The 13,785-nt window shown below is 37.9% G+C and overlaps 1 protein-coding gene across 3 annotated transcripts in view; it reads left to right on the plus strand.

The window, feature by feature from the left end:
* The window catches only part of per1a (period circadian clock 1a), a 31,252-nt gene that overhangs the window by 16,300 nt on the left and 1,167 nt on the right, over nucleotides 1-13,785 (plus strand). For all 3 annotated transcript variants that reach the window (XM_051684638.1, XM_051684637.1, XM_051684639.1), the window contains 5 exons: nucleotides 7,666-7,986; nucleotides 8,170-9,116; nucleotides 10,128-10,311; nucleotides 10,503-10,680; nucleotides 13,619-13,769. In XM_051684638.1, the coding sequence (XP_051540598.1) occupies nucleotides 7,666-7,986; nucleotides 8,170-9,116; nucleotides 10,128-10,311; nucleotides 10,503-10,680; nucleotides 13,619-13,769 (1,781 nt within the window). The remainder of the gene's footprint in view (nucleotides 1-7,665; nucleotides 7,987-8,169; nucleotides 9,117-10,127; nucleotides 10,312-10,502; nucleotides 10,681-13,618; nucleotides 13,770-13,785) is intronic.

Here is a 13,785-nt window from a genome sequence, read left to right on the forward strand (position 1 = left end):
GAGAGTTTGTAATTAGGTCAGGTAGTAATTCGATTTGGCTTCCTTGACAACAAATGTAGCTACTGTGCCAAAGTCCTAGGCCACCCTGAAAGTTCTTATTAAAACCATTTACCTGAGAAGTGTTTATCTAATTAGTTAAAACACTTTATAACATTTAAGTAAACACAAAGATACAAAGAAAAGTGGCTTAATGTTTCTTTCTAGAACCACACACATACATTAGTTTATATCTGCAATACCTGGAAATAGTCATGCAGAAAATAAGGGACATGAACGCTTTCAACTGTGCATTACAGATGCTCCACAATGATCACAGCAACAAATAACATGGATTGTTATTGAGTAGTCAATTATACACTTCATAACATCCCAAATTAATTTTATGCCTGCTTTTGTGACAGTTTATTTAGCCTGCTGGTTTAGCAATGTGACGGACTTGAAATGGCTTACTGACAGTATGAAAATTCTAGGACTGAAGATGGGACTGATGTGATTCCACTGCAAACTGCTCAAGCTAGGGCTGGAGGATATGATGATATATATCGTGGCGACAGTATAAAGTGTCAGTCGATGGAGATTTTGCTATCGTTATCGCATTATGTAAAAATATCCGTGCGACGGGACCTGGGTAGCTCAGCGAGTATTGACGCTGACTACCACCCCTGGAGTCGAGAGGTCGAATCCAGGGCGTGCTGAGTGACTCCAGCCAGGTCTCCTAAGCAACCAAATTGGCCCGGTTGCTAGGGAGGGTAGAGTCACATGGGGTAACCTCCTCGTGGTTGCGATTAGAGGTTCTCTCTCTCAATGGGGCGCGTGGTAAGTTGTGCGTGGATCGCGGAGAATAGCATGAGCCTCCACATGGATGAGTCTCCACTCTGTGGTGTCATGCACAACGAGCCACGTGATAAGATGCGCAGATTGACTATCTCAGAAGCAGAGGCAGCTGAGACTTATAAAAATAAAAATAATAATCCTTAGAAGAACAATAGGGCCTCCACACTTTCAGTGCTTGGGCCCTAATAATAATAATAATAATGGCTACAATACGGTCTGATGGCTCCTTAATAGCAGCAGATTTCTCTCGTTATTTAACTATAAAATCGTGGGTCTGGCTATCAATCTGTTAACTTCAATTTAACTTATAACTTTAAGTTAGTTAAGTTTCTCTAAATGACCACTGCCATTATATATATTTAAAACATTTGTAATTAAAATTAAAATAAGTCAAGAATAGCTGCAGGAACCTTTTTTGTAAAAGGTTTATAAAACAACTACAAAGCCTAGTTATGAGCGTTGAGATGACATGTAAGCCACTTTGCATCTGCTGTGTAGTAATTGACACCGGTGTGTCAAACTGGTTAAGATGCCAGACAGATATTGTTTTTTGCTTTATTTATGAAGGACTTGATTTTCCTTTTCTCCTTTGTAATACAGAAAATAGCGAGAAAACAAAAATTAAAAAAGCCTGTTCTGGGACTGATGATAATTTAAGTCATAGGCTACACAAAAAAGGAAGAAAAGGACAATGAAATAAGAGGATCCTTAGCATGTTAAATAGTGGTAGCATAGAGTCTTACAAAAATGGTTTAACCCTAGTGCTCAGCAGCCAATGGGAACTTACGACACTCATCCATTCAAACTGGGCACGTGGCCAAATGGCTCAGAAGTATGTGAAATTGACGTCTGAGATCACGCGTTGTCAACGTGTTGTTTGCGTGTCGTTTCAGATGTAAACAACACATAGACAACGCGCAGACAACACGTTATACGTTGTCTACGTGTTAAAATGTACATATATTTGAACTGCCTGGGGTTCCATACTGCCTCGAGCATGTGATTTGTGAAACAGCCGTCACGCTTTGCTTGTAAGCATCAAGGAATAAATTCTGATTGACCAAACTTTTCTTTCATTTGTAGATGAATTAGGAGCGGAAAGCGATTGGAAAAAAGATTTATTTATTAGGCATGTTAGACCAGCAGAAGGCTTTGCTGGCCCGGAGAATTCGCCACTGCTCGCATATGCGACCAATTTTCGCGCTATGTGACTAAATATGTATTTTATTAGCCACCGCTAAGTAAATATTCACATTTTACTCGCCAGAGCTTGATTTGTGTAGTGACGAAGAAGAACTTGAGCGCCGCTATCCTTTTACTGAATAAGAAGCCAGTGATTAAGAAGCTGGATTCAGCCTTGTCTTGCGTGTTGTGTCTTGTGTGTGCACGCCTTAAAGGAAATTGACATTATTTGGCTGCAGTGGTTTCGGATCTGTTGTGATGCCGTGAAATGGCATTGACATTACATTTAACGACGTCAACTCTGACTTTGGTTGAACTTTTCCCTGGACTGTTTTCACAACATTCTCCATTTTCAAAGCATGGCTACAGTATCGCAAGCCATTTTGGCTTTTAAAGCTTTTGTCTAACTAACAGTAATGATATTTTAGATATCTACAATTGCATTTTGACGAGTCACACTTATAATTTGACTAGTCAGAATGCTAATTTGAGATATCTGCAATTATAATTTGACTAGTAAGAAAGAACATTAAAGATATCTGTTAATATATTTTGCCTAGTCGAAATTCCATTTAAGATGTCTGCAATGACGTCACAGATTTTGTCACTTGTCACGTCACGCATCCACAAATATGATTAGAGATACCTGTTATTCAGTTTTGACTAGTAAAAATTATATTTTCAGATATCTAAATTGCCCTTACCCCTAGTCAATCTGCTGTGTTGTGACGTGCAATGATTCTTCATTACGCACCGCCCCTCACTACCTGTTGCTAACCCGTAGTGCTATCGAAGCTGTTAAAGTAACTAGCTGCTATCAGAAAGATTAAGTCGATGCTTGACAACTTAATAAACAATATCTTGATGCATTTATATATGTTAAAAGGTCTCCAGTTAACTATGTGTAGCAAAGTGATTGTTGTATGTTGCAGCACGGACCAATTTAAGTGTAAATTATTAATAAAGACAGACAACCACAAACGGGTCTTTTAAATGTATTATTATGCAATCTATAAAAATTTGAAATTGGGCAAATAAATTCATGATGTAGTGGTTTAATGCTTCAGAATCAAGGCATCCATGTTTTTTAATCCATTAAAAGCTTTAAACACAATTAAAAAATTACAGTCAATTGAAAAGAGAAAAGCCTCATTCAACAATTTAAATAATCGATCATAACTGCTATTAAGCGGCTGTGAATTTCCTAGTTACTATAACTTCTGTATTCTGAATTAATACATAGCCTATATTAATTAATGGTACTAACAATTAAATGCATTTATTTAATTAGTATATTAAACATGCTTGTGTATTATTTGCCAATACCATTATAGCCCACTTGATAGCAGTGTGTAACAGCAACAATGAGAGAAGTACTGCTGTGTTGGAGTGATGAGACATGGATCAATATAGTTTGTTTCTAGTACATGCCCACTATAGACATGCAATGTGCAATTGACATTTGAGCTAATGTAGTGGTCCCTTCTGATTTTATTTGAGTTTATTTGGGAATGATGGCTGATACAAATAATTTTTTACAAGTGCTCCATCTTCATTGTTCCTTATTATTGGATTTTTATTTATTTTTTAATTGCAAAATTCTGTTTAAAATAAACCAAACATGCAAGACTCACTGATCAATTCTTTATCAGACAAAATGGCAGAAATCGGCAAAAATTTCCAAGTTAGGTTTTTTTAAAAAAAATTTTAATTTATTTTTTTTAAGGCGGGGCATAGCAGAGAGGCAGTTTGCATAAGCATATTAGATATCTGTAAAGTAATTTTCACTAGTAAGAATGTTGATTTAAGATATTTCTTTTAAAATTCTTCCCAGTCAGATTTATAATTGCAGATATCTCCAAATAAAGATCTTCCTGGTCTGTAATCAGTTTGAGATATCCATAAATACATTATAGATATCTTTAAATGAAAATTGACTAGTAATATTTCAAATGAAAGATATCTCCTATTAAATATTAACTAGTCTTAAATCCAATTCAAGATATCTGCAACTATATTTTGCCTAGTAATATCTTAGTTTCAGATATAAAAACATTTAATTAGGATATCTTTAAAGATGCAGAATTGTAGATATCTGTAATTGAATTATGACTAGTCAAAACCAAACTAAAGATATCTTTAATTAAGTTCATAATTCAATTACAGATAACTACAATTGATTTTATTACTAGTAACAACTTAAATTATAAATTGTACTAGTGATACATCAATTGTAGATATCTGTAATTACAATTTCTACCTGGGAAAAACTATTGTAGATATCTGAAAATAGTTTTCAATGCAGTCCTATTGAAACAAATGACTGGTCAAAGTTGCATTGCAGATATTTCAATGTAAATTATGACTAGTCAGAAATGCATTGTAGATATCTTAAATGAAACTTACTACTAGTCAAAAATGCACAACAGATATCTTAAAATTGGAGTTTTGACTAGTCAAAACATAAATATGGATAGTCAAATTTGAATATTAAATAATAAAAGAGCCTGCCATACTACAGACCAGTAACGAGACTGTTGGACGTCTGTTAGAAGGTAAAAGTGTTGCAAAACTTGAGATCTTGTAGATTTTATTTAAAAAACGTGTACAATAAATATTTGTACAAGCAAATCATTCACATTATACAAGTAAAAGTTTCCTTTTGCTTCGTTCTGTGTATTTTGTATCCAAAGACGAGACCCAGACACCCCATTTTCATTTCATGTCTCTTTTAAAATCCTTTGTTATTTACAGTCAGTTGGTTATCAAAAAGATAAAAAGCAACATTATTTCCAATCATATACATTGCACAGATGAGGGAAAAACAACCATGCAACTTCTCTCTCGTTAATGTGCGCTGCGCTCACTCAACAGTAAACATTTGCTCACGGAGCAATCATTGTCTTAAAGAGACAGTACCAATTTAACTCTTGTAATACATATCAATGCAAACTCAATGTAAATCGCACAAGTGCGTATTAACAAACATGTAACAAAATGTAGTAATGTAGTACGTGTAATAAATGTGTAAATACATAAATATTTAAAAGGCACAATCATACAATTTTAAATAATTTAACTACAGAAAACACTGTAAAAATGTAACAATTTAACAAATAGGCTTGTGCCACATTTTGTTGTTTTTTGCATAGTAGTTTGATATAGTATCACTTAAATTATTATTTTTATAATATAATTAATAATTCTACTTTCATTAGGTTTCCAACCTTGTGAATATTTTGTAAACAATTTTTATGAAATTTCAAACAGTGACAACAGTTTGTATCATTATCAAAAATGCAATTTCATGATATCATATAAATTGATAGAATGTGAAATTTGTACACAAGCTAAAATGTGATTAAAAGGATCAAAAGTGAAATCTGAAAATAAAATGTACAATCTAGCATACTATATTGCATGAAATCATAAATATATGAAAACTAATGTATGCAGTATATATATTATTATATGAATATATATATATATATATATATATATGATGATGCCCCCTTGTCGGTTTTCTTAATATCTTTTTAGTTTTCAGATGAATTGCACTTTGTTGTCAAAAGTCTGGCGAGTACTGTGCTGTGCTGTTTTTAAAAAAAATGTTTTTCAGTGTAAACATGCAACAGATGGACATCATTATAACGTTACCTATGTTTGTTTGTTTTTTAGCATCTCAGATTTTCCTAGATGCCATATCAAGTTAAAAGAACTTTAACATTTAAAAACTCGTCTCGAGACATTCTGTTCCAGTCATTGCACTGGATCTAGCTTTTTTTAATACAAAAACACATTCTTTGTGAACACCCCTAACTGTGCATGATTACAGTGCATCCAGAAAGTATTCACAGCGCTTCACTTTTTCCACATTTTGTTATGTTACAGCCTTATTCCAAAATGGATTAAATTCATTATTTTCCTCAAAATTCTACAAACAATACCCCATAATGACAACGTGAAAGAAGTTTGTTTGAAATCTTTGCAAATTTATTAAAAATAATCACATGTACATAAGTATTCACAGCCTTTGCCATGACACTCAAAATTGAGCTCAAGTGCATCCTGTTTCCACTGATCATCCTTGAGATGTTTCTACAACTTGATTGGAGTCCACCTGTGGTAAATTCAGTTGATTGGACATGATTTGGTAAGGCACACACCTGTCTATATAAGGTCCCACAGTTAACAGTGTATGTCACAAACCAAGCCATGAAGTCTAATGAATTGTCTGTAGACCTCCGAGACAGGATTGTATCGAGGCACAGATCTGGGGAAGTGTACAGAAAAATTTCTGCAGCATTGAAGGTCCCAATGAGCACAGTGGCCTCCATCATCCGTAAATGGAAGAAGTTTGGAACCACCAGGACTCTTCCTAGAGCTGGCCGCCCGGCCAAACTGAGCGATCAGGGGAGAAGGGCCTTAGTCAGGGAGGTGACCAAGAACCCGATGGTCACTCTGACAGAGCTCCAGTGTTTCTCTGTGGAGAGAGGAGAACCCTCCAGAAGAACAACCATCTCTGCAGCACTCCACCAATCAGACCTGTATGGTAGAGTGGCCAGACAGAAGCCACTCCTCAGTAAAAGGCACATGACAGCCCGATTGGAGTTTGCCAAAAGGCACCTGAAGGACTCTCAGACCATGAGAAACAAAGATTGAACTCTTTGGCCTGAATGGCAAGCGTCATGCCTGGAGGAAACCAGGCACCGCTCATCACCTGGCCAATACCATCCCTACAGTGAAGCATGGTGGTGGCAACATCATGCTGTGGGGATGTTTTTCAGCAGCAGCAACTGGAGACTAGTCAGGATCGAGGGAAAGATGAATGCAGCAATGTACAGAGACATCCTTGATGAAAACCTGCTCCAGAGCACTCTGGACCTCAGACAGGGGCGAAGGTTCATCATCCAACAGGACAATGACCCTAAGCACACAGCCAAGATAACAAAGGAGTGGCTCCGGGACAACTCTGTGAATGTCCTTGAGTGGCCCAGCCAGAGCCCAGACTTGAACCCGATTGAACATCTCTGGAGAGATCTGAAAATGGCTGTGCACCAACGCTTCCCATCCAACCTGATGGAGCTTGAGTGGTCCTGCAAAGAAGAATGGGAGAAACTGCCTAAAAATAGGTGTGCCAAGCTGTAGCATCATACTCAAAAAGACTTGAGGCTGTAATTGCTGCCAAATGTGCTTCAACAAAGTATTGAGCAAAGACTGCGAATACTTATGTACATGTGATTTTTTTTCATTTTTATTTTTAATAAATTTTGCAAAGATTTCAAACAAACTTCTTTCACGTTGTCATTATGGGGTATAGTTTGTAGAATTTTGAGGAAAATAATGAATTTAATCCATTTTGGAATAAGGCTGTAACATAACAAAATGTGGAAAAAGTGAAGCGCTGTGAATACTTTCCGGATGCACTGTATATGGTTAGTTGCTTTTTATCAATTGCGTTTAGCATTGTTTTTTTTTTTTTTTTGTGCTGTCCACGACTCTTATCAGAACAAGCCTGTGATGCATTTTTTTGATTGTGACACTTTTTGGATTTGAGAACCACTGTGCTATGGTATACTTTAATTTAATATGGTCTGCTCATATACTTCAAATTTTCCTCATCCTCCACCCTATCTGATCTACATCCAGACATTGTTATGATGGAGGATCCACCAACCATCCCAACACCATCCACCCCAGCTCCACCCACCTCCATCACCTCTCCCATGCCTATGAACTCCCAGCTGACCTCGTCCTCCACCACTGCTGCCCCTGAGATAGACAAGGAGAAAGAGAGAAGAGGAGGAGGAGGAAGCACGGGGAAGGGCCTCACAAAGGCAATGTTGTCAGCACACACCCAGCAAGAGGAGCAGGCCTTCCTCAACCGTTTCCGAGATGTCAGCCAGCTGCGGATGGTCCAACGCAATGGGCCACAACAGCACAAACACAAGTCTACACATGGTACAAAAGGTAACAGTATTACAGTACTTTTGCATAGTAAGACTTTTGACTTGAGGCATAAATTCTGCATTGCAGCTTATTCTGTATTGTAGATATGGATGTTTCTATAATACAGCTCCAGAACCCAGTTTAATTCTTGCTTTTTCCTTTTGCCTTTACCTTCGCCATCATTATTCCTCTTGTGCCATCTAGGAGTAAACAGCTCACAGAACTATCCTTCTGGTGGCGGCAGCGGTCATCGGCATGGCAGAGGTGGGAAAAGACAAAAACTCCAAGTAGACGGCAACATTCCTAAGACTCCCTCCATCTCTGGTTCTGGCCCCTATACTGCCCCTAGACCTGCATCACTGAGACCCAACTTCCCCTCTGTCCAGCACTCTTCCACCTCTTGGCCACCATCGGTGGGATCCCAGGCCAGCGGAGCTCCTGTTATGACTTCCTTTCCTACGGGCTACATGCCCACATACCCAATTTCGCCCCCTTTCTCAATGCCCCTGATGGGCACGGAGCCTTTCTTGCAAACAGGAGTCCCTAGGTTCTCCATGCAGGGTTCTCAGATGTTTCCTCCAGTGATGCCACCTGTCATGACCTTCATGTTGCCTAATTATATGTTTCCACAGCTCGGGAACCCAGGACCACAACTGAACCCGGCCAATGTGCCGCTCAGTGGGCAACTGCCCCCCCCAATGAACCACTTGGGCCCATTCCCTTCATCTATTGCTGGTGTACCTTCTTTTAATCCTGCACCGTTCAGTCCTCTGAGCTCCCAGATCAATCCTGCCATGCCAGCAATGATTCCCCAACCGTTCTACAACCCAAATCCACTGCCCTCTTTCACCAAGCCTTTATCAATGCCAGCAGGAAATGCACCCCCTACACTGCATGGACAGTCTCGCTCTAGCACACCTCAGTCTACAGGGCAGCAAGCTGGCGAGAGGGAAGGGGCCGGATCTCCTCTCTTTCAGTCCCGATGCTCCTCCCCGCTCAATCTGCTACAGCTTGAGGAATTGCCAAGCAACCGCACAGATTTTACCAAACAGACTCCACCCCCAGGGGGAGGAGCAGTTCAAGGGGGTGGAGCTGGAGTGCAGAATTCCAACAATCGCAGCAACACTAAAGATCCTAAACTAAATGAAAACGTATGTACAATACTTTAATAAGAATGTTTTTGTGCGTGTTTGTATCACTGTCAGAATATGAATTCAGTTAAAGCTGAAGTGTGCAACTTTTGTTTGTGTGTAATACTTTCTCCAGTCCAAGCTTAATATGCAGAGACAACTGTAAGTAAGGCATTTGTAGGTTAATTTTCTCGAAAACTATAAATACTGTGTCTCTGTGGCGCTATAAAAATTCCTCTGTTTTTGAGCGATCCGTCCAGCCTGACACAGCAAATTAGCTCGACCAATGATGTGAGTTTGGGGCGGGCTATCTGGTTGTTTGATCATCAGCAGATGGGGGCATATTCGAAAAGCTGTTTGAAAACATTGTTTATTTTTACAGTTCCGTTCTGTGGCGCTAGCGGTGCAGAAATGACATACTTCAGCTTTAAACTTCCTGTGACAGAGCTTTAAATTATGAGGATGATTATGTAACATGACAACTGTAAATAACAAACAGTGTTCAAGCATCCTTATATGCTACTTGTATAAACTATACATTATAAAAAGTCAACAAAACCTTAAATTATTATTATTAATATTAAAATAAGTTCCATTAAGGGGCAATATTTGTTGAATATGTTGTTTTTCAGGGGCTTTTTCTTTTCTTTTCTTTTTTTACCTATATTAATGCATATTTTCTTTCCATACAAAAATGTACTTTCATCCTTTTATGTCAAATACTTACATTTAATGAGTTTGTTAAATATCAATCTGAATGATTATATACGCTATTACCTATAAATTTACGTCAACATCATAAGTCAACACATTTTTTTATGGATAACTAGGCCTAAAAGAGAATATTAAGAAATGTATTAGATCTTAAAAGAGGAAGTTGAGGAATTCATTACAGGACATTTTTTGCACCCACAATTTCAGGGGCATTTTTGTCAATTTCAGGGCTGTTTTTGCCCTGAGTCTCTGTTTAGTTCTGACCCTGTTACGTTTTTGATTTTTGAAATTCACCATAGTTCAACTTGTCTATTTTAGGCTGAAGTCAGTGGATCCAACCAGGATGCCATGTCAACCTCCAGTGACATGCTGGACCTACTGCTGCAGGAGGACTCTCGCTCGGGCACTGGCTCAGCCGCCTCAGGCTCTGGGTCAACAGGGTCGAGGTCTGGGTCATCTGTCTCTGGGTCGAATGGCTGTAGCACTTCAGGAAGTGGCACTAGTGAGTTATTTACTTACACAGCCTTGTAATTCTTTGTAATTGTTGAAGGAATCATTTTCTTTATACCTCCATTGAACACAAAAGTCAGAAGATTAGCCTCAGTCACGATTCACTTTCATTGCATCCTTTTTCCATACAATGAAAATTAATGGTGACAGGCCAAAATCTCATCTTTTTCCTTTTGATCTCAGGAAGCAGTAATACTAGTAAATATTTTGGAAGCATTGACTCATCAGAGAACTCTCATAAGCCAGCGTCTGGAGATATGGGAGGGGAACAGTTCATCAAGTTTGTCCCGCAGGATCCCATCTGGCTCCTCATGGCCAACACTGATGACAAGGTCATGATGACATACCAAATCCCCATCAGGTAAGGCCATTTTACCAAAGCCCAGATTTCTTATTAGCTAATTTTAGCCTAACCTAAAGGAGGATCTGCTTTGAGTGCCACTTCTGCAGAGTTCCTTCTTGCAGAGTTTAGTTCAAGACCTCTTCTAACACACTAGAGGTCGACTGATATATCAGTTTTACAGATTAATCATGCCAAGAGTTGCTTTTTGGAACTATCGTTATTGGCAAAAATAGACCCAATGGTTGCCAATAGTCTTTTTTAAATTTTTTTATTCCTCTGGGTTTCTCTGTGGCCAAAACTGGATAATACAGTATATAGGGAATAATAGGGTTCAAAACAGTGTTACTATGAATGCAAACTTTAATACAGTGAAAAAGACACTCTATTAGCATAACATAAATATATATAAATAAATAAAAATGTCCAACATACTTTTGAATGTCCTAAATGTACTAAAATAAAATATTTGATGCCATGAGTGTACCTTTTACTATTATTTTGAATGGCCATGGAAAATGAAGCAATGTGATAACAATTTTACCTGGTCACAAAAAGTAGTCCGTTAATTTACCTGATGAACTTTCACCTTTTGCTTACCCTTTATGCTTCGCAGAGCTAATGTGTGCTTCTAAATCACTTGCACCTTTATTAGCAACTAACACATAAGTGCCAGCTTTACATGTCATACATTCTGTTTCCCACGGATATCGACCTGGATGAAAGCATGGGAATTTTTTGTGCAAATCTTCTGTAAATTTGCACTTTCGTTTGGGCATTGTTTCCACTCAGCTGTCATTTGCTGCTACTGTCAAGCAACTGTTTGAGGCCTAACACAACAGCGCTTCACGCGTTCGCGGAGAAATTGACAGGCAGGAATTTGGCCAGTAGTTGCTGCAAGCCTCTTATAATCGACCAATTGGTGTGTGAGAAGGCGGGACTTACAAAGAGGGGTTAAAGCAATGCAAATATGCGCGCACACACAATGAAGTATTAGAGCAGATGCACATCAGAATGCAACTAAAGCCGAATCCCGGACATTTTCTCAAATTTTGAAATCCCAGCCGGACGCTTTTTTAAAGTCCGATAAAGAGGACATGTCCGGGAAAAATAGGACGTATGGTCACCCTGTGTATTGTAAATGTTTGTAAGTGCGCATGTTTTGTTTCCCCTGTGTGCTTGTGTGAGCTGGAAGCACAGTATTTTCAAAATAAGAGTCCCCAGTGTATTTCTGGGTTGTTTATAATTAAAAGTGCTGCATTATGCCAAATCTGAATTTTTCTGGTTATTATTGGGATTTTGGTTAAACAACAAACACATATCTGGGATTTTACTAATTTTGGACTCTTGCAGCCTCTGTATCTTTACCCGTCACAGAAAGGAAAGACTAAAAAAATTTAATATTCAATTAATTAATTTTAAAAACTATTGGCCGATTAGTCTATTATCTGCCTTTTCCAACACCTTCATTATCTGTATCAGCAAAATCCACTTTTAGTTGACCTCTACTACACACATACTTGTTATTAACAAATGAAACCGAATATCTTGATTCGCTGGTTTAGGTGTTTGGATTAGAGTTGAAACCAAGGTCAAATTCCAGATGGCATTTTTGGGCCCTTGAAGGGCATTGCAGGAAAGGGATACTACTCGTAGCGTTGTTCCAAATGAAAGTGAGGTTTCACAAAGGGCTCTTTTACAAGGACATTAGTGAAGTGTACAGACAATGGTCACTTCATGGAAGTAATTTCGCCATTTATAATCACATTATGCTGGGTATAATCACATGATGCGTCCTCAGCGATTCATCTTCAAACTTAAGGTTTTTTATTAAAGATCTAACCTGGGATTTAAAAAAGTTGCTCTACTTCACCCAAGGACTATCACTGGAAAATATTCCTCTCATATTTTTGTGTTTGTTTGTTTTTACCAAACGCCACGCAGGGAGTACACAATCTAAACAATAAAATAAATAAAAAAAGCAATTAAAGAGACAAAAAAGCAATATTTTATGCACAAGTTTTATTTGCAGCTACTATCTTAACAGCTATTAAGATGAATTTTGATTCAATTTTGAAGGGAATTCACTAAAGTTCAACCGAAAGTGGATTTTGCTGATACTGATAACTAAGGTGGTGGAAAAGGCTGATAGTTCAACCGATAGTTTTTTAATCAATTTATAGAATGTTAAAAAAAAAAATTCTTAGTCTTTCCTTACTATGACGGCCGCCAACATGCTACAAGAGTCAACCAAAACCTCAATAATAATCAGAAAAAAAATACAGCTTAATGCATAACTCAGGACATTTGACCATAAACAACCTCAAAATACACTGGGGACTCTTATTTTGAAACGACAGAGACTTGGCTCTGTTACAGTGCTCTGCATTTAAGTATTTACCAAATTTTGCATTTATAACCTAATAATAAGGCATTATTAAGGAATAAGGGTTATTATTATTCACAAGATATGAAGTTGGAGACACAATGTATGTGCTGACGAGTACGTTTCCATATACCGATAGTTGCATTTTTCCTCGCTTCAATTTAAAACACTTGATTATAATACAAAATAACAAAATATACATTCAAGTCAGGAAAATGTTATGGATGATTATTGTCAATGTTGTGAGGTGTTAGTGATTGTTTTCATTTCACCTCTAGAGGCTGCTGTGATATTGTAGAACCAAGCCCGTTTTAACTGTAGCCTTCTCCAGCACTAACCACAGAGTAACACTGACAAAATAATTGGCACAGATTTAATCAATAAAACAATATATCAGTCTACCTCTAAAATTCACCCTAAACTCTGCTGCAAGGTAGATTTCCACTAGAAGGTCTAAGACCCCCTGGACCAAAATATGATTGGAATGAGCAATCAGAGGTTCATTTCACAGTTTAATCTCATTTCAGTAATGTAGATCCATTCATTTGTATGTGTGTATTTATGTTTGAACAGAGACAGAGACTCAGTACTGAAGGAAGACAGAGACGCCCTGAAGGACATTCTGAAGCATCAGCCTCACTTTACTGAAGAGCAGAAGAAAGAGTTATCTCAGGTCCACCCATGGATTCAAACCGGCTGCCTTCCCAAAGCCATCAACATTACAGTGAGTAGCTCTTCAC

This window comes from Myxocyprinus asiaticus, chromosome 42 (assembly GCF_019703515.2).
Source record: "Myxocyprinus asiaticus isolate MX2 ecotype Aquarium Trade chromosome 42, UBuf_Myxa_2, whole genome shotgun sequence".
In the NCBI taxonomy this organism is placed as follows: Eukaryota; Metazoa; Chordata; class Actinopteri; order Cypriniformes; family Catostomidae; genus Myxocyprinus; species Myxocyprinus asiaticus.